The sequence below is a fragment of the Bubalus kerabau genome, chromosome 10 (assembly GCF_029407905.1).
Source record: "Bubalus kerabau isolate K-KA32 ecotype Philippines breed swamp buffalo chromosome 10, PCC_UOA_SB_1v2, whole genome shotgun sequence".
NCBI classification, from domain to species: Eukaryota; Metazoa; Chordata; class Mammalia; order Artiodactyla; family Bovidae; genus Bubalus; species Bubalus kerabau.
Window position 1 is genome coordinate 71,941,962 of NC_073633.1, and position 21,603 is coordinate 71,963,564.

General features: G+C 40.2%; 1 protein-coding gene across 1 annotated transcript in view; it reads left to right on the forward strand.

Annotated features, from left to right (window-relative positions):
• Positions 1-21,603, forward strand: part of CGRRF1 (cell growth regulator with ring finger domain 1) — a 29,136-nt gene that overhangs the window by 1,934 nt on the left and 5,599 nt on the right. The window contains exons 2-4 of the mRNA XM_055538108.1: positions 15,823-15,962; positions 18,896-19,073; positions 19,230-19,377. Of these exons, the coding sequence (XP_055394083.1) occupies positions 15,823-15,962; positions 18,896-19,073; positions 19,230-19,377 (466 nt within the window). The remainder of the gene's footprint in view (positions 1-15,822; positions 15,963-18,895; positions 19,074-19,229; positions 19,378-21,603) is intronic.

Below are 21,603 nucleotides of genomic sequence, written 5' to 3' on the forward strand. Positions count from 1 at the left end.
TAGTTCAGAACCTCGTGCTGGGGTGGTGAAAAGACAGACTTTGGAGTCAGGTTCAAATCCTGGCTCTGCCAAATTTGAGACTTGGTTTGAAAAGTTAATGATTATCCAAACACTCCATTTAAGTATGACTTTTCCCTGGTGGCTCAGAGGTTAAAGCGTCTGCCTGCAATGCAGGAGACCCGGGTTCAATCCCTGGGTCGGGAAGATGCCCTGGAGAAGGAAATGGTAACCCACTCCAGTATTCTTGCCTGGAGAATCCCATGGACGGAGAAGCCTGGTAGGCTACAGTCCACGGGGTTGCAAAGAGTCGGACACGACTGAGCGACTTCACTTTCACTTTCTTTACAAGGATGGAGGCCCAGATAGTTGTAGAACTTCGAGAAGTCTGAACTAAGCTTGGCTGAGGCCACAAAACTATATAAGTGCCAGTCACTTCCATCCTGATTTGGCCATAACCAGTCATCTTAAGCTTAATCCAGCCATTCTCTCCATATGGGTTAGCTTTGCCCATGTAGATAACCTTATTATTATTATTTTAAACTAGTGTTTACAGTGAAGGCTGTCTAGAGCTCCTCAAAGTAATTTTCTAATAGTACTCCCAGGCAGAAGGCAAATGCATTAATCTACTATGCTTTTTCACTGTGCTTGTCATTTTCTTTAAGCTCCTCCAATATAATTTCTATTGGTCATCTGTCTTCTCTGTCATGGTTCTTACCTCAGTACTGCTTTGCATTTCTGTCCCATTGCTTAGTTCCTTTCCCCGTCTTTCGCACTGTGTGGGAGTAGAGAAAGAACAGGAGCACCTGACTGTTGGAATCCCAGTACCAGTAGCAAAGAATAACACAACTGAAAGTATTGAATTTCTGTTTAACTACATGATGGTTTCTGTGAGCTCTAATACTCAGATTTATCAAGCTCTAGCTATTTGGCCAGGCAGTGTGCAGAAAGGAGGCCAGAGTGCTATATACATCCTTAAATAGTTTCAGGTAATTCGTGACCCTGACTCTGCAGTTGTGCTCTGTTTCCTCTTGACTGCAGATTATTAAGCTATTATCCTTCTGTACTTTGCTTGGTGACTGTGGGGCAGAACCTCTAAAGACCTTTCTTCTTTGCTAGCTCACTGCTTCCATGAGGCTTTGCCAGTAGAGGAAGGGAGTAGAAGGTTAGAGGAGGACAGAAGGACTTGCTACTTCCTGCTTGATTATTTTCCTCCTCTGTCTCACCACAGACCTGGTGCCTCCCTCTGGCCTTAACAGTGGGTCACAGTTTATAGTTTTCTCCGCTCTTAGAACTAGCCTCATTGTTGCTGCTGCTGCTGCTGCTGCTGCTGCTAAGTCGCTTCAGTCGTGTCCGACTCTGTGTGACCCCATAGACGGCAGCCCACCAGGCTCCCCGGTCCCTGGGATTCTCCAGGCAAGAACACTGGAGTGGGTTGCCATTTCCTAACCTCATTATTGGAGAAGGCAATGGCACCCCACTCCAGTACTCTTGCCTGGAAAATCCCATGGATGGAGGAGCCTGGTAGGCTGCAGTCCATGGGGTCTCGAAGAGTCGGACACGACTGAGCAACTTCACTTTCACTTTTCACTTCCATGCATTGGAGAAGGAAATGGCAACCCACTCCAGTGTTCTTGCCTGGAGAATCCCAGGGACGGGGGAGCCTGGTGGGCTGCCGTCTATGGGGTCGCACAGAGTCGGACAGGACTGAAGTGACTTAGCAGTAGCAGTAGCAGTAGCAGCCTCATTATACCCCTCCAAAGATTTCAGTACACCTTCCTCAGATCTGAGTCCCAGCTGCTCGGAGGTCTTTCCTCCAAATCTCTAAGCAGTAGGAATCCTCTTTGCTCTGTTCTGTGTCCTGGGAGTGATAGTTGCTTCCCACTGTAACTAATTCTGTGATACTCAGCGTCTCCCTTTTTTTCAGTTCTTTAACATCTGGCTAACAAATTTTTATATTAAATTATCTGTTAAAATGCTGGTGTGGCTTTGGTCTCTTGACTGGACTGATAAATATTAATATATTGATTAAGAATTTGTTACTCAGAATGGGATCCGGGGGGGAAATCCTTTAAGGATGGGATTTGGATTTGGTCATTTCTTCAGCTCCGTACCAATGGGAAATAAGATTCTAGTAATCCATGGTATGGATTGGCATCATGATTAATCAAGCTTACTGCCTTTATTTGCTTGTGATTAATGATTTCTGAAGCTAAGTGCCTTGGGGGACCAAGTGGCTGAAGTACATGACCATTATGGGTGCAGTGATACTGCAGAGACTGGGGGAAGGCTGGGATGGCTGCTCATGGGGCCACTGGAGCACTTACAGAAAGGAAATGACGTGTTCATGTCTTTAAACACTCAGATCAAGTCTTAGTCAGAGGATCACAGTTTTTATGATGCTAAAGCTCTTTACTTCATGTAGCCACAAAGCTTCACAGTTTTAATTGTGCTGGTATTAGAATTACATAGCCTTGCCAATGTCCTGTTTAGGACAACGACTAGGAAAGAGTCAGAGCCCTGAAACTTGCAATGACAACATCTAAATGCACTTAGATAGAGCTGAGAATCTTGAAACCCCAGTCACTCTGTGTGTGCCTCCCTTGTTGATGGAAGCAGCTTGCTTTCCATGTCTGAGAAAACTAGCCTTCTCTTGCTTGTAGATCCTTTAATACATCTCCTAGGGCAGCTGCTTTGCAAACAGCGTCTATACTCAAAACCTACCTCTGTAACCATTTGTCGCTAGGCCCAGATCTCTTCATGTTCCACAGAACAGGGACAAAAACCTGACCTAGTTAGAAAGAACCAAGCCTCTAAAAAAATAACAAAAGTTGGCAAATTTGTATCCATGAGAATTTGGGAAATATGTGTGGGAATGAAGTGTAAATAGATTAGGCCAAGGAGGATAGAATGTAACAATGGATCAAGTTACATTTATTAATCTGGATGTATTCTTAAAAAATTCTGACTTTTAAGTGTTAACTTGTATATGGTTGACTGAAACTTGGACTAAGAGCTGCCCTGTATACAGAGTCCGACACGACTGAAGCAACTTAGCAGCAGCAGCAGCATATTTAGTAAAGTTGAGATGCTAGAACTTTCCTGGCATAATGAAGAGGAAATCTGAAGGCTTAGGAAGATAGGGGTATTGGACTGGATTTATTATGTGCCACCTGCACACCTGTCCTCTTACTGCATCCTTCAGCGTGGCCTAGAAGACACATTTCACAAAGGCGCTAAGGAGAGACTGGTAGCCTTAAACATCTTCGGTGCCTGTCTACTGTAGGGCTTTTATGATGTGGGAGATGCTGCCATTTGGGTGGACCTCCTGATCTGAAGTGAAGTGACAACACAGAACCACAGGAGTCAATGTGGACTTCTGTCCCCTAATGGGCAGTGGAGGACAATGCAGAGAATGATTTGGCCCACAAGGATCTTTGGAAAACTCAGCAGTGGCCACAGGACTGGAAAAGGTCAGTGTTCATTCCAATCCCAAAGAAAGGCAATGCCAAAGAATGCTCAAACTACCGCACAATTGCATTCATCTCACATGCTAGTAAAGGAATGCTCAAAATTCTCCAAGCCAGGCTTCAGCAATATGTGAACCGTGAACTTCCTGATGTTCAAGCTGGTTTTAGAAAAGGCAGAGGAACCAGAGATCAAATTGCCAACATCTGCTGGATCATGGAAAAAGCAAGAGAGTTCCAGGAAAACATCTATTTCTGCTTTATTGACTATGCCAAAGCCTTTGACTGTGTGGATCACAATAAACTGTGGAAAATTCTGAAAGAGATGGGAATACCAGACCACCTGATCTGCCTCTTGAGAAATCTGTATGCAGGTCAGGAAGCCACAGTTAGAACTGGACATGGAACAACAGACTGGTTCCAAATAGGAAAAGGAGTATGTCAAGGCTGTATATTGTCACCCTGCTTATTTAACTTCTATGCAGAGTACATCATGAGAAACGCTGGGCTGGAGGAAGCACAAGCTGGAATCAAGATTGCCGGGAGAAATATCAATGACCTCAGATATGCAGATGACACCACCCTTATGGCAGAAAGTGAAGAGGAACTCAAAAGCCTCTTGACGAAAGTGAAAGTGGAGAGTGAAAAAGTTGGCTTAAAGCTCAACATTCAGAAAACGAAGATCATGGCATCCGGTCCCATCACTTCATGGCAAATAGATGGGGAAACAGTGGAAACAGTGTCAGACTTTATTTTTCTGGGCTCCAAGATCACTGCAGATGGTGACTGCAGCCATGAAATTAAAAGATGCTTCCTCCTTGGAAGGAAAGTTATGACCAACCTAGACAGCATATTCAAAAGCAGAGACATTACTTTGCCAACAAAGGTTCATCTAGTCAAGGCTATGGTTTTTCCTGTGGTCATGTATGGATATGAGAGTTGGACTGTGAAGAAGGCTGAGTGCCGAAGAATTGATGCTTTTGAACTGTGGTGTTGGAGAAGACTCTTGAGAGTCCCTTGGACTGCAAGGAGATCCAGCCAGTCCATTCTGAAGGAGATCAGCCCTGGGATTTCTTTGGAAGGAATGATGCTGAAGCTGAAACTCCAGTACTTTGGCCACCTCATGCTGGTGACTCATTGGAAAAGACTCTGATGCTGGGAGGGATTGGGGGCAGGAGGAGAAGGGGACGACAGAGGATGAGATGGCTGGATGGCATCACTGACTCGATGGACGTGAGTCTGAGTGAACTCCGGGAGATGGTGATGGACAGGGAGGCCTGGCGTGCTGCGACTCATGGGGCCGCAAAGGGTCGGACGCGACTGGACTGAACTGAATGGATTAGCGCATCCTTAGGAATAAAATAGATAGGTGGCCTCCTAAGTCCTACATCAGGTACACAGAATGAGAAACTCCAGGCTGGAACTAGAAACCTGACTTGTCATACTGGGGAGTTATGACCTTTATAGGGAGTTATGACCTTTGGCCTACTTTTCAAATCTAAGTCAATCCATAGAGCTGGAGCCCCTGCTTGATGGTGAGGTCAGGTGCTCTTGAAAAAGGTCTCTGTCTCCTGAGTACTGCCCCAAGGGTACTGTGAATCTTCCATTTGGTCTTCTCAAAGTCTCTTGTCTCTCAGATGTAGACACGCTCTCTGTACTCTGCTTTTGATTCTGGAGCTGGGACTTTGCAAAGCTATTTCTCTTATGCTAGTTTGCTCCCTGTTAGGCTCTGCCAGTTCAGTTCAGTTCAGTTCAGTTGCTCAGTTGTATCCGACTCTTTGAGACCCTGTGGACTGCAGCACGCCAGGCTTCCCTGTCCATCACCAATTCTCAGAGCTTGCTCAAACTCATGTCTATCGAGTTGGTAATGCCATCCAGCCATCTCATCCTAGAGTCTGGAAGGCTGGTAAAGGAGGAAGGGACTTCCTGTTAACCATTTGCTTCCTTTTCCTGGTCTACATGCCTGCAGTACTGGCATCACCCTGGCCTGTGAAGCAGCAGTTTATTTTAGTTTTCAACTTTTCCTCACACCAAGAATCAGGCTTATTGCACTCCTTCAGAAATATCAGTACCAGCTGGCCAGCACTCCTACTACAGAGGTCTGGATCCAGCACTGGGGGATTCCGTCTCCCAGCTTCTAGCTATAGTAATCCCCACGCTTCCTTTTGTTTCCTTAGCCTTAAGAAGGATAACTGCTTCTTGCTGGGATACCTTAGTGTCTCCTTCTTGCCTTGACTGTCCTCCAGTACTTGGTTAATAGTTATTTATATTAAATTCTTTTCTAAAATGTTGATGTGGTTTTCTGTCTCCTGCCAAGCCTGCCTGAGACACTGACCTTGACTATTTCTCATCTCACTTGTCGAATGTAGCAGGTTGTGTGTGTGTTATGAGGTTGGTGATGAGGTACATGTTCAGTCGCTTCAATCATACTACCCCATGGACTGTAGCCCGCCAGGTTCCTCTGTCCATGGGATTCTTCAGGCAAGAATACTGAAGTGCGTTGCCATGCCCTCCTCCAGGGGATCAACCCAGGGATCAAACCTCTGTCTCCTGCATTGCAGGTGGATTCTTTACCCACTGAGCCAATGCGGAAGCCCTCTTAGGAAAAGAATATAACATTATTTTGTATTTGCTTAGGGTACAAGATATGGGACACTTCTGCTGGGAATAAATTTCTTGGAACAATTTAGAAGAAAAAACTTTTAGAAATGGCATTTCAGACCTTAATAGGGCCTTAAGATAACTTATTCTAACCTTTCTTTTTACAGTTAAAGGCACAGAATTTTAGAGATTGAATCCCTTGACTCAAATTTGCTCAGAAACAACACTCCTCCTCTCCAAGGATTTCCCCATGAAAGTTTTTTATTGATATATCCTGACCCAGTGTCAGTGTCCAGCTAGCCAAGTGAGGCCAATGTGCAAGATGTCACAGAAGAGAAGCGCCCTCGCCCCCAGATTAACAGCTGCCTGTGCGTTTTCTAACTGGCTTTAGCACTCAAGTCTGAAGGGGTGATAAATGTGTTTACTTTCGGAACTTGAAACTTTCACCTCAAAGTAACTTTTATTCATGAGGGACTCTGTGAGACTCCAACAAGAAAAGGAGGTCAGTTCTACTGATTCAGCAGCTGACAGGAAGCTTAGGAAGTGTGTACAGAATAAGACAGCGGACGGGTCCTATGAAAAAGCATGGATTGAATTGGAAGTCCCCAGGTCACCACTGTGCTGGAAGTTTAAGCAGTACAAGTGCAGCAAACATTCTAGAAATGGGAAAAACCGGAATTATTGAAAATTCCAGGAGGATCAAGTATGAAACTGTAACAGTAAAAAGAATGGAAAATTCTCTCCCTCTCTCTCTTTAGAAAGTTCTCTTAATGGGAAAAAAAAAAGGAGGGGGCTGGATTTATATAAAAGAGAAAGCAGTGAATGTTAAGAAACATTTATTTAGTTAGCATTCCATTATTAAGAGTTGTCAAAATGACTTTGAGTGGAAAAAGATAAAAATGTAATTTGATTGAAAAGAAAATTTGTCAGTTTTATATTTTACTATTTCTTCTAAAATCATATCAGCTATGATCTGATACCGCATATCAATGTCTTTATTGCAATTTGATTGAAAATAAAATTTGTCAGCTTTATATTTCATTATTTCTTCTAAAATCATATCAGCCATGATCTGATACCAGGCATCAATGTCTGTATTCAGATTTTTGACTAAAAATGTGGAAAATACCAGATGTAAGGATGGTGGCCAGAGGCACATACATTACTGGGTCTAAATACTAGCATTTTACAGGACCAGTTGTCAACACCAATTATGAATTGTTCTGTAGCCAGTCTCCAGTGTTTAACCTTATTCTAAATCATTTCTGCATGTTACCTTTGAATACATTAAAGAGAAATATTGGCCCACATCAAATAAGTTTAAACTGTGGAAGTTGTGGAATTTTTGTGCAAAAAGAGCAAATTCATCATAGGTCATGTATATGAAAAGGTTGAGGATTATTCTAGGCTGAAAGCTTGACATGTGTCGTCAGTGTGTGTGGTGACGTGATCTTAGACTACATTAAGCATCATGTTTAGGACAAGAGACGTGGTCGGACTATCATGTCACCTGTCACACAGCGAATTCTACTCGCCTCACCCCCTGTTTTCCCCTCAAAGCATAAGGATATCAGGGGAAAAGGGCAGGCAAAGTCAAATAAGGACCCAGCGCCTTGACTAAGCCCTGGCCACTCTAGCCATGCTTTACTGACTCCTCTAAGGGGATCAGTTCAGTTCAGTCCAGTCACTCAGTCGTGTCCGACCCTTTGCGACCCCATGAGTCGCAGATGCCAGGCCTCCCTGTCCATCACCAACTCCCGGAGTTCACTCAGACTCACGTCCATCGAGTCAGTGATGCCATCCAGCCATCTCATCCTCTGTCGTCCCCTTCTCCTCCTGCCCCCAATCCCTCCCAGCATCAGAGTCTTTTCCAATGAGTCAGCTCTTCGCATGAGGTGGCCAAAGTACTGGAGTTTCAGCTTCAGCATCATTCCTTGCAAAGAAATCCCAGGGCTGATCTCCTTCAGAATGGACTGGCTGGATCTCCTTGCAGTCCAAGGGACTCTCAAGAGTCTTCTCCAACACCACAGTTCAAAAGCATCAATTCTTCGGCACTCAGCCTTCTTCACAGTCCAACTCTCATATCCGTACATGACCACAGGAAAAACCATAGCCTTGACTAGATGAACCTTTGTTGGCAAAGTAATGTCTCTGCTTTTGAATATGCTATCTAGGTTGGTCATAACTTTCCTTCCAAGGAGGAAGCGTCTTTTAATTTCATGGCTGCAGTCACCATCTGCAGTGATTTTGGAGCCCAGAAAAATAAAGTCTGACACTGTTTCCACTGTTTCCCCATCTATTTCCCATGAAGTGATGAGACCGGATGCCATGATCTTCGTTTTCTGAATGTTGAGCTTTAAGCCAACTTTTTCACTCTCCACTTTCACTTTCATCAAGAGGCTTTTGAGTTCCTCTTCACTTTCTGCCATAAGGGTGGTGTCATCTGCATATCTGAGGTTAAATGTCTGAGATTGTAATTTAGAAGTGTAGCAGTGTTAAGACATGATTCATATAAAGCAGTAATGAAAAGTCAAAGAGCAAAAACATCAACCTTAAAGGAAAAGATTAATAGCTGTTATGTTAAAATTAAGAACCGTGTTCATCTAAAGATACCATTATGTATGTGAAAAGGCAAGGTTTAGAGGGGCTGAACATATATACAAGTAAAGGACTAATATTCATACCATATGAAGAATTTTCTATAAACAAGACAAATAAAGACAAACCAGTAGAAAAGTAGGGAAAGGATATGAAAGGGCTTTCCCCAAAGAGGATATCCAAGTAGCAATAAACATAAAAAGTGCTCCATATCATTAGTATTCAGGAAAATATAAATTAAAACCATAATTCAGTGCCACCATACACCTACCAGGATGGCTAATAATGTTTTGGCAAGGATATGGAGCAAGGGGGGGACCTCATTCATTACTGCTGCTACTGCTAAGTCGCTTCAGTCGTGTCCGACTCTGTGCGACCCCATAAACAGCAGCCCCCCAGGTTCCCCCAACCCTGGGATTCTCCGGGCAAGAACACTGGAGTGGGTTGCCATCTCCTTCTCCAATGCATGAAAGTGAAAAGTGAAAGAGAAGTTGCTCAGTCGTGTCCGACTCTTTGAGACCCCATGGACTGCAGCCCACCAGGCTCCTCCGTCCATGGGATTTTGCAGGCAAGAGTACTGGAGTGGGGTGCCATTGCATTCATTGCTGGTGGAGTGTAAATCTATATGGTTCTATAACCATATAGAACAGTTGTTAACATTATCCACCAAAGTTGAAGAAAGACTTTTTGGTCAAGAAACTCCATTCCTAACAGAAATGTATTTACATATATACATTGAGAACCTGTTATGAAAATATTCATATGAGCATTATTCCTAATGGCCAAGACGTGAGAACAACTTAAATGTCCATTAAGAGTAGAATGTGTAAGCAGATCATGGCATATTTTTGCAATATAATACTATATAGCCGCAACAGTGCAGTAAGTATAGATACAAAAATGAATCTTCAATGTAATGTGATAAAGTAGGAAATAAAAGTATACACAGAAAGTGAAGAAGAACTTGATGAAAGTAAATACGAGAGTGAAAAAGCTGGGCAAAACTCAACAGTCAAAAGACCAAGATCATGGCACCTGGTTTCATCACTTCATGGCAAATAGATGGGGAAATAGTGGAAACAGTGACAGACTGTATTTTCAAGTAAACTAAATTATAGTACTTGAAGTCAAGATAGAGAAGGAAGGGGTAGTACATGGAAAGTGACACAGGAGACTTTCTGAGTATCTTGTTTGATTCTTAACTTGAATAACAATTATTTTGTTATTCAAAAAAGTACTTTGTGTACCTTTTTATAGGTATGTTATCCTTTGCAATAAAAAGGTTATGTCAGATAAAAAGGCTGAATATTGAGCAACATTTATAACAACAATTTTAAAAGACATTAAATCAAGGACTTGAAAATGTAGACCCGAGATTAAGCGTGAAAGAAAGAAAAATCTAGAGAAAGGAATTTCTTTTAATAATAGATGTACTTTGCCAACTGTTGATGTGATGCTATGCCAAGCAGCCTTGGGGCATCATGCTTAAAGAGAAGCAGCATTTACATGTCAAATTATTTGTTTCATTCTGAGGCGTATAGGCACAGAGCAGATATGGTATAACCTCCTACAGTATTGATTTATGTAAAGATTTGGAGAAATATTTTTATATTAAAAGCAGATACATTATGAAATATAAAAAGCTTTTCACAAAGGAATATCATGCTCACAGTGGGCTGCTTCCAGATATTTCCCTAAAGCTTTGCCTTTTGGGGTTTCTGGCTCTTATACCTTAAAGGATTCTTTAATTGAAATTTTTAGGCACAGGGTTGTAAAATACCTGAAATACAGTACTTGAACCTGCAGTAGAAATGAACATGATGAGATCTAAATTCTTTCTTTTACTGCTGGTAATGTAATTATAGGCAGTGTGGATAAAGAAAAAAAATGGTGGGACGAGTTAGGGAGAATTAAATAATGAGGAAGGGGCCAGAATTATTGCAAAATTCAGACTTAAATTGAAGAAAATAGGGAAAACCACTAGACCATTTAGTGATATGATCTAAGTCAAGTCCCTTATGATTATACAGTGGAAGTGACAAATAGATTCAAGGAATTAGATCCGATAGACAGAGTGCCTGAAGAACTATGGATGGAACAGGAGGCGGTGATCAAAACTGTCCCCCAAGAAAAAGAAATACAAAAAGGCAAAATGGTTGTCTGAGGAGGCCTTACAAATAGCTTAGAAAAGCAGAGAAGCTAAAGGCAAAGGAGAAAAGAAAAGATATACCCATTTGAATACATAGTTCCAAAGAATAGCAAGGAGAGATAAGAAAGCCTTCCTAAGTGATTGGTGCAAAGAAATAGAGGAAAATAGAATAGGAAAGACTAGAGATCTCCTCAAGAAAATTAGAGATACCAAGATAACATTTTATGCAAAATGGGCAAAATAAAGGACAGAAACGGTATGGACCTAACAGAGGCAGAAGATATTAAGAAGAGGTGGCAAGAATATGCAGAACTATACAAAAGAGATCTTAATGACCCAGATAACCACAACGGTGTGATCACTCACCTAGAGCCAGACATCCTGGAGTGTGAAGTCAAGTGGGCCTTAGGAACTGGATGTGGAACAACAGACTGGTTCCAAATTGGGAAAGGAGTACATCAAGGCTGTATATTGTTCCCCTGCTTATTTAACTTATATGCAGAGTACATCATGAGAAACGCTGGGCTGGATGAAGCACAAGCTGGAATCAAGATTGCTGGGAGAAATATCAATAACCTCAGATGTGCAGATGATACCACCCTTATGGCAGAAAGCGAAGAAGAACTTGATGAAAGTAAAGAGGAGAGTGAAAAAGCTGGGTAAAACTCAACATTCAAAAGACCAAGATCATGGCACCTGGTTTCATCATTTCATGGCAAATAGATGGGGAAATAGTGGGAACAGTGACAGACTTTATTTTCTTGGGTTCCAAAATCACTGCAGATGGTGACTGCAGCCATGAAATTAAAAGATGCTTGCTCCTTGGAAGAAAAGCTAGGACCAACCTAGACAGGATATTAAAAAGCAGAGACGTTACTTTGCTGACAAAGAGTCTTCTAATTAAAGCTATGATTTTTCCAGTAGTCATTTATGGATGTGAGAGTTGAACCATAAAGAAAACTGAGCACCAAAGAATTGATGCTTTTGAACTGTGGTGTTGGAGAAGACTCTTGAGAATCCCTTGGACTGCAAGAAGATTCAACCAGTCCATCCTAAACAAAATCAGTCCTGAATATTCATTGGAAGGACTGATGTGAAGCTGAAGCACCAATACTCTGGTGAAGAACTGATTCATTTGAAAAGACCCTGATGCTGGGAAAGATTGAAGGCAGGAGGAGAAGGGGACGACAGAGGATGAGATGGTTGGATGGCGTCACCGACTCAATGGACATGAGTTTGAGCAAGCTCTGGGAGTTGGTGATGGACAGGGAAGCCTGGCATGCTGCAGTCCATGGGGTCACAACTGAGTGACTGAACTGAACTGATGTGTAGAGTGGTTTTTTTTTTTTTTTTTTTTGCTTTGCTTTGCTTTTTTTCACTCTATAGGATGTAGGTTAGAAAGAGAAGGTGTTTTGACTGTCACAGGAAGATTATATCTTGTGTCCTACCACTTCACGGCAATGGCACCCCACTCCAGTACTCTTGCCTGGAAAATCCCATGGATAGAGGAGCCTGGTGGGCTGCAGTCCATGGGGTTGTGACTGAGCGACTTCCCTTTCACTTTTCACTTTCACGCATTGGAGAAGGAAATGGCAACCCACTCCAGTGTTCTTGCCTGGAGAATCCCAGGAACGGCGGAGCCTGGTGGGCTGCAGTATATGGGGTCGCACAGAGTTGGACACAACTGAAGTGACTTAGCAGCAACCACTTCACATGCCTGACTTGACCTCTAAAGGGCATTGGGGCAACAATGAGCAGTGAAGTCAAAAGCTGTGGGGTGACTGATTCTGAGGATCAAAGAGAAGTTACTGGATTTGTGTTTTCTCTCTGCCAACCCATAAGTCCACTCCATCATCAAGATTACTGTTGCAAGCACTTCCATAATGCCAAGCCCTGTTATAAACATTTACAGGTGGCGAAACAGTTACATAGAGTTGGAGTGATTGCTTAAGGACACATGGCTGTTAAATATCTTGTTCTTGACTTTAGGAGGAAAGCAGTTTTTAATTAAGCACGATGTTAGCTATACTTTTTTTTATTGCCACCCTTTATCAGGTTAAGTTCTCTTTCCACATTTCTAGTTTCTGGATGGTATTTATTGGACTGGACATTGGATTTTAGCAAACACTTTTTTCTGCATGTATTGAGTTTATTTTCTGTATTGAGAAGATTGTATGGTTTTCCTTTTTTAGTTTGTTAGTATGGTGTATTATATTACATTTCTAATGTAATGTTAAGCCAGCCTTGCATTCTTGAGATAAACCTTGCATTCTTGACTATTAACCTTCTTATACACTGTTGGATTTAATTTGCTAAAATTTTGTTAAGGATTTTTGTATTTATGTTCCTGAGAGATATTTGTTTGCAGTTTTCTTGTGTTGTCTCTTCCCTTCCTCTGCAGACTTCAGTTATGTGTATATTAGATTGCTTGAACTTGTCCCTCAGCTTGCTGATGTTTTGGTTTTTTGTTCAGCCTTTTTTCCTTTGTGTTTCATATTGGATACCTTCTGTTGCTATATCTTCAAATTTACTAATCTTTTGTCCTGTGATATCTGTGGTTGTTGTTTAGTCCCTAAGCTGTGTCTGACTCTTGTGACCCCAGGGACTATAGGCTGCCAGGCTCCTTTGTCCATGGGATTTCCCAGGCAAGAATACTGGAGTGGGTTGCCATTTCCTTCTCTTGGTGTCTTCCTGAACCAGGGATCGAACCTGTGTCTTTTGCATTGGCAGGTGGATTCTTTACCACTGAACCTGGGGTGTCTACTGCTAATCCCATCCAGTGTATTTTTCATTTTCAGAGATGGATTGGAGTCTTTTCTGTTTCATCCTCGTCTCTATACTGTAGCACAATCTTTACTTATTTTCTTGACACATGGAGTATGGTTATAACAATTATTTTGATACCCTTGTCTACTCATCCTAATATCTGTCCCATCCCTGGGATCTATTTATACTAATCCCAGTATCTATCCCATCCTTGGGATCTATTCATTAGTTTCTCTGCTCATTCTGGGTCATATTTTCCTGCTTCTTTGCATGCCTGTGAAGTTTTATTAGATGCTAAACATTGCAAATTTTACCTTAGTGGGTGTTGGATATTTTGTATTCATATAAATATTCTTGAACTTTGTTTTGGGATTTAGTTAACTTACCTGGAATGCTTTGATCTGTTAGAGACTTGCTTTTTAGCTCTTTAAGGCAGAAATAGAACAGTCTTATCCAACGTTCTATAAAATTAAAATCATCTGTAGTGAAAATTTTATTCCATTTGTTAATTTTACTGGCTTTGTCTTAGCATTAGAGTTATGATTTTGAAATTTTAGTTTGCAGCCTGGATTTTAGTGGAAGTCCCCTGTCCCCTTCCTTTGTCCTCATCCTTGCTGTTTAACCAGATTCCTAGACCCCCTCAGGAAGGACTAGGTCTTACAATGACAATTCTGTTCCATATTGTATTGCCCTAACCCAGTTCCTGGATTCAAGGTGTGAACCTGGCTCTGGCCTTTGTCTTGAGTGGACAACCTGCAAGGCCCTTTATCTGTGAGAAGGCTTAGTTGCCACTGCCTGCTGCCAGACTCAGAACATATCAAACCATGGTATCAGTCTTACTGATTATTTTATTACTGTTTTTCTTTTCAGATCCATAAAGATCCATCTTTTAACTCAGCTATGATTCTTTTTTTATCAAAACTTATTAACATTTTCAAACATACAGAAAACTTAAAAGAATACATAGTGAACACACATATATCCATCACTTAGGTTCTACAATCAACATTTTATTATAATGTCTTTATTACATATGTATCTATCCATCCATTCCTCTATCTACCCATCAGTTCATGTTAATTTCTTGAAACTTCAAAGCAAGTTTGTACTCTTCATCTATAAGTATTAAAGCATTGCATATTGCTATCTAGAGTTGAATATTTGTTTTTGTTTGTAGTTCTTTTATTTTCTTTTGCAGTAATATTTATATACAGTGAAATGTACAAATCTTAAATGTTGTCAAACATATGTATGCAACTCAAACCTCAACCAAGATATATGACATTACCATCACCAGATAAAGTTTGCTCACACCCTTTCCCAATCAGTTCATACTCCTACCCCCTAGAAGAAGCCATTGTTCTGTTCTTTATTTCTACCATAAATTAGTTTTTCCTACTGTAGGCTTTCCTATTATGGACTTTTTTATGTAAGGCTTCTCCAGCACAGTATGTTGTTTTTGAGAATTATCCACATGGTTGTTTCCTTTTCATTGTTGCGTGGTAGTATTGCTTTGTTTAAACAGTGACTAAACCACTATTTGTTTACTCATTTCAATGGGCTCCTTTTGATTTTTCTTTTTCTTAATATGTCACTGCTAAGTGTTTGGAGAGAAAACAGTGTATTAAAGTAACTGTGCTACTAAAGTCCCCTGGTTTAACTAATGTGTTTTCATTTTTAGTTGTTTTGTTTAAACTGAGTAAACTTATCTTCTTTCTACCATTATAAGGAATGGAATTTATGCATTCCATTTTCCCTCTAAGTTTGTTCTTTATCACATTTTTACATGAAATTTAAAAGTAGAGAATATGTTATATTAATGAAGGGCTATATTTAGTGTTTAAAATTCTTTTGTCCCTTAAATAATATCAAATAGCTACATATTAAATATATATTTACTTTTTATATCATTTAGAAGTTCAGTAATTCTATCATGTTTTTGCTATTGTATTAGGCACATTTTGGTTATAATCATGGAACTCCTTTGTAATCAACAATAATTAACAATAGAAATCTTTGTTTTCAAGAGTATGTTGATTCAGCCAGGTGAACAATATATTCCAAATCTATGGGATATCTAATCTCTCTTAATTTTGGATTTCTTCTTCAATATAATGTAAATTTTCTGACACTTAGGTTAAAAGGAGTAACTAACAAAATACAAAATACAAAATACTTTACATATCACAGAAAGTTTCAGTATTTGTTAAAGTTATGCTTTATTTTGTTTTTACCTTTCTTCAGGTTTGGTTGGGATGTTCCAGTAATTCTGAGAAATTCAGAAGAGACCCAGTTCAACACAAGAGTTTTCAAAAAGCAAATGAGACAAGTCAAGAATCCTTTTGGCTTAGAGATCACCAATCCATCTTCAGCTTCAATTACAAGTTGGTGGCTATTTTCCAAAGATTTTTCTCTCTTTCTCTGACCCTTTCTTAGCCCTTTAATTTTCTTTCTCTATTGCTTTCTCTTCCTCAGACCCAGTAAACATTTGTTGAGCACCTGTTCTGTTCTAGGAGCTATGCTGCATACCTGAGACACAACGACTAGTAATTCACAAATCTTGCTCGTAAGGAGCTTATCAACTAGTAAATAAAGGCATTTATATGAGAAGAATAAAGTGTCACAGGAGTTAATAAGGGAAGTCTTATTAGGATGCTATGCCATTTTCATTGGTCTTCAGTGTGGAGAGAAAAGCAAAGCAATGTAGTAGAAGTAGAGTTAATTAACATTGCTACCCTCCTGAAGAACAACCATCATTCATCTGAAATTCTGGTATTTTGATATTAAATGGTAACAATACATGGTAGTTATTTGTTTCTGTACTTGGGAAGGTAAGTTGTCTGCAAGATTATCTAGGAAAGTGAAGTGAAGTAGCTCAGTCGTGTCCGCCTTTTTGCGACCCCCGTGGACTATAGCCTACCAGGCTCCTCTGTCCATGGAATTCTCCAGGCAAGGATACTGGAGTGGGTTGCCATTTCCTTCTCCAGGGATCTTCCCGACCCAGGGATCAAACCCAGGTCTCCCACATTGCAGGCAGACGCCTTACCGTCTGAGCCACCAGGGAAGCCCATTATCTAGGAAACACTGGAGTAAAAGAAAGAAAGGGTTAAGTTTTGGGAGGTGTATGCAGGAAAAGCTTCTTAAAGAGAAATGTCCTGTCTGTCTCTTATTTTTCTTTTCTTCCCATACCCACTCTTTCTTTTTTTTTTTTTTAGAGTAGAGTCTTGAGATAAGTAGGTGTTTATTTTGGGAGGTTGGAAGAACTTCTAGGTAGAAGGAGAAGCATGAGCACAGCACTGAGATATAAACAGAAAAATACATTAGAGAATCAGTAAGTAGTTTGTTGGGCTTCCTTGGTGGCTCAGACTGTAAAGAATCTGCCTGCAGTGCGGGAGACCTGGGTTCAATCCCTGGGTTGGGAAGGTCCCCTGGAGAAGAGAATGTCAACCCACTCCAGTATTCTTGCCTGGAGAATTCCATGGACAGAGGAGCCTGGCTGGCTACAGTCCATGGAGTCACAAAGAGTCGGTAGTATATACAGATATTATGATATGACTCAATTCTTTTTTAAGACTCATAGTACTTCATTATAAAGTGTTCCATATTTTATTCATTTAATCTATTTTGATATTTGTGTGGCTTTCAGCATTTTGATATAACCAGAGCTCTAAACATACATCTTTTCACATTTTTGCTAGTAATATATTAAGAAATTCTTTTCTAGGTTCCGTTTTTTCTTTTTTCTACTTTTTTTTTAATATGCCTTTTCTGTTTTTTCTTCTCCTATCTACTTCCAGATTTTTTATCTTGTTTCATGTAGTGTGGTTCTTAGGTGAAACAGAGGAAAGTATGTGTGATTTTAATATATGTATGTAATTTGTATTAATGGAATGTTTTTCTTCAGCTACTTAATAGCTAGTTGAAAAACATAGCTAATTGAATTTTCTATTCTTGAATTAATACCTGTGATATTTGGAATTATATAAAAATTTGAAATCAAATTCTGTTCCAATTACCTATGTGAAATTCCTGCCAATTAAGATTTTTGCTTTAAAAAAAAAAGATTTTTGCTTAACATTGCTGCTACTGTACATATTCAGAATCTGAACCTCTGTATACATACTACTAAACTGAGAAGAAAAGTGAAAAACTCAGTCAGTTTTTGATGTCCCCTAGAGCATCTGCTTGTGTCTATGTAGCTCCTTCCCCAAGGAGATCACCCTTTAAGAAGTAGATAATACATCAATAAAAATTCCTATTTGTAAACAACAGAAATGATTCCAATAAAAGGACATTGAATAGTTTACAGAATTGCCAGTAGATTTGGAGAGCCAGAATCAGATACCAAAGCTGTTCAGCCAGGAACAAGGACCAAAACCATGCCCTTTGGCTCTGGTAAGTATGCCATGGCCACTGAGCACTAGACCTTGCAGCTTGCAGTGTCAACAGTATGAGAAGTGAATGTTGCTGCCCTTGAACTTGATATTGCTACAACTGCCATAGGCAAGGGGAAAAAAGTCATACAGCTGGCATACAGTCCTATGTAAGTGTTAATAGGTAAAACTACATAAGATAATTGTATGTGCATAAAGCAATTACTCTCCAATAAAAAAATTTTCATTTAGAAAAGATAATTGTATGTTCACTTATAACTTATATATCTACATAATCAGGTTTACTTAAATTATAATATCTTTTATTATGCTGAAAGCAAATGAGTGAGGGCATCACTGTCAACCCCTCCATGTTTTGGAATCTCCACTCTTTCCTCATATTTTGCATATTACATGGGACATTGACTGGATGACAAGAGTATATTAGTGTTGTCACTGAGTATGTTCATATTAATACGTCTCAATTTCTTTTTAATGTTTTGTCTATTCTACTGATCATCTTGTGGCCCCCGTGGGTTGTACACCTGCACTTTGGGAGACAGCTCTATTGGTTCTTGTAGTGAGGATTATATATGCTGTTAGAGCAGTAGGTTATCAGTAGTGAACTGTATTTCAGTCTTTTAAATCTGTGTGGGCAGAGTCTTGAAGTCACCAAAAAAATATTACAACTTCCAAGGCTAAGTAAGAAATAATGTAACAGTTTACTGAGAACGCTTCAAAACTGTGTAGACATTGAAGTTTTTATATCTTTTGTTTCAGAGACCATTTCCTTCATTTATAGACACATACCCTTTAATGAGTCCCTTTAACTGCCATCAGCCTGGCCAGCATCCAAAAGGAAGCTTTTGTTACTCACTGTGTATAATTGTAATAGAAATTATATTAGGTAATTTTCTTCTCTTTGTCTCGTTTGTTTTCTACAGCTGGCATAACTTTGACAACAGATTGCCTTGAAGATAGCCTCCTTACATGCTACTGGGGGTGCAGTGTTCAAAAATTATATGAAGCTCTGCAGAAGCACTTTTATTGCTTCCGAATAAGCACTCCACGAGCATTAGAAGATGCTCTGTATAGTGAATATCTCTATCAAGAGCAGTATTTGTATCCTTTTATTTGATACATCCATTAGCACATGAAAATTTTAGACTTGAGACTTTCTGTGAATAAAATTGCGTTGCTAAGTTATCATTTACTCCTTTTGGTATATCGTTGTATTCTTTGGTTATAGTGGCAATTTACCTTTACATCTTCAAAAAGTATTAAAAAGGACAGCAAAGAAGAAATATATTGCCAGTTACCAAGAGATACTAAAATCGAAGACTTTGGCACAGTGCCGAGATCTCGCTATCCTTTGGTAGCGCTATTGACCCTAGCTGATAAGGATGACCGAGAAATTTATGACATTGTAAGTAATTTTAAAATTCTGGAAGCATTACTTTTAAGTGATTTGATTGATGGGTTTTAATTATTTGGTGAGATAGAAAAAGATTTATTTTAATTTCTGCGGCCTGGACACACTTTTCTTGGAAAATGAATGTATGGGAAGTACTCCTGTAAGAGTTTTTTTATGTGTATTGCTTCTTCAGAGTGTGATTTGTGGTTTCCCATATGGGTTGCAGGAATATGATTATATTTAGAAAATAAAAGACAGAGTTGAATTATGTTAATTTCCTCATTCTGTATTCTGTGGTATTTGCCACATAGAAGAAGGCTGTTAGGGAGCATGTTTATTCCTGGCATTTTTAGCACCGGATAAATAATTACTGTAATAATCTGAAGCGCTCGATTTTAAGACAGTGTCCACTCTTTTCTTTGCGTGCTTGCAGTCATCTTGTTTCCATCACAGCCCCTGTTGCACCTACATCTTATATGTCTTTGGTCCCTATATTTTCAGTAATTATTGTAATCTTCTTTTTTCATTATGTGCTATTTCTTTAGTCCAGTAGTTTATCCCAATTGGAAGATAAAAGCATGTTAGAGATCTAAAAGGCCCTGAGCCTGTCATTCCTTTAAGTGCATTAGAAGCTTGTGCATGAAAATAAACTTTTGGTAAAATCTTATCATGATGAGAATGCCTTTATAACCAATTTGCTACTTTTCAGAAGTGCTTGAAAATATTGATTAATACAGATATGGTAACATTTTTATGACACTTTGTAACATACAAAGTATATTTGCGACCAGTAACTTATTTATTCCTTCCAACAACCTTGTATGTTAGGGCAAATATCCTTCTTATAAACACTAAGAGTTTGAAGAAAAATCCCAGCCATTCACGAAATAAGAGATGGAACCAGGGCTTGATTTTGAGCCTTTGTAGTCCTGTGCCAGCATCCTTTGTTTTAACAGGATTGTCTCCATGAAACAAGCATAGATTGAGCTTTGAAAGGTACAGACCCTAACTGGAAGGTGTAGACCCTGCTCAGTGTAGTTATGCCTCTGTAGTTTTTTTTGAAGGGGGATGTTAATTTGAAGTTCCACTGAGCTGAAGTCAGTTTGTTTTTTCCAAATAGAAGTCATACTAACTTTTTGTTTATTTCCAGGACCTAACAGTACCTAGAACTCAATGGGTACTCAGTAAATTTGTTAAGTGGAAGAAAAAAAAAGTCATACCAAACAATGTTAGCGAGCCACTTACAGCCCCACAGCTAAGCTCCTGGATAGTCTACAGGAGAGCTCTTGTCTCTGTCTTCCTTCGCGCTCCTGTGGCCCTCCTGTCTTTTCCACTGAAGGAAATAAGATGTGCTGAGTTGGGCGCTTCGTATTTCCAGCCTTTCCGTCCTTTACCCCGCCTACCTGGGCAAGATAGCCCTTCTCTCTCCATCATGTCCCCCCGCCCCCCATCTCTTCTAGGTTAAGGTTAAGTCACTTCAGTCGTGTTCGACTCTGTGCGACCCCACAGACGGCAGCCCATCAGGCTCCCCTGTCCCTGGGATTCTCCAGGCAAGAACACTGGAGTGGGTTGCCATTTCCTTCTCCAATGCATTAAAGTGAAAAGTGAAAGTGAAGTCGCTCAGTCATGTCCGACTCTTCGCGACCCCATGGACTGCAGCCTACCAGGCTCCTCCATCCATGGGATTTTCCAGGCAAGAGTAACCAAAAGGTCTTTATAATTTGGCAGCAACTGAAAGCTACTACAGGTTTTAGAGAGTAGTTTATTAAAAGTTGAGAAAATAGAGGCAGAGGTCTCTTGAATAATCTGGATGCAGAATCACTGGAACTATGAAGGTGTGTAAAGATATGAGGCCCGATTTCAGTCGAAACAGAGAGGGTCACACCTGTCACCTTCTTCTCAGCCTCCCCTGTGGTTCCTTTCCCCCTCACTGCTGCTGCTCTTTGTCAGCTTGAATTCTCAAACTCTTCCTTATTTTCTAACTTTTCTCCTCCATCTAAACAGAGGAGTGTGTGTGTGTGTGTGTGTGTGGTAAAATACATAGAACATAAAACTGACCATTTCAACCACTTTAAAGTTCAGTGGCATTGTAAATGGGGAAAGATTTGCTCTCACACCCCTGATCCAACTGGAGTGAAGTCTCCTGGCCCAGCAGTGCTTGGGGGAGGCTTATTCCCACAGGGCAGCTGGGTACCTGGCTCTACGGATCAGCCATCCTGTTCTCTCTTTCTTTGTACC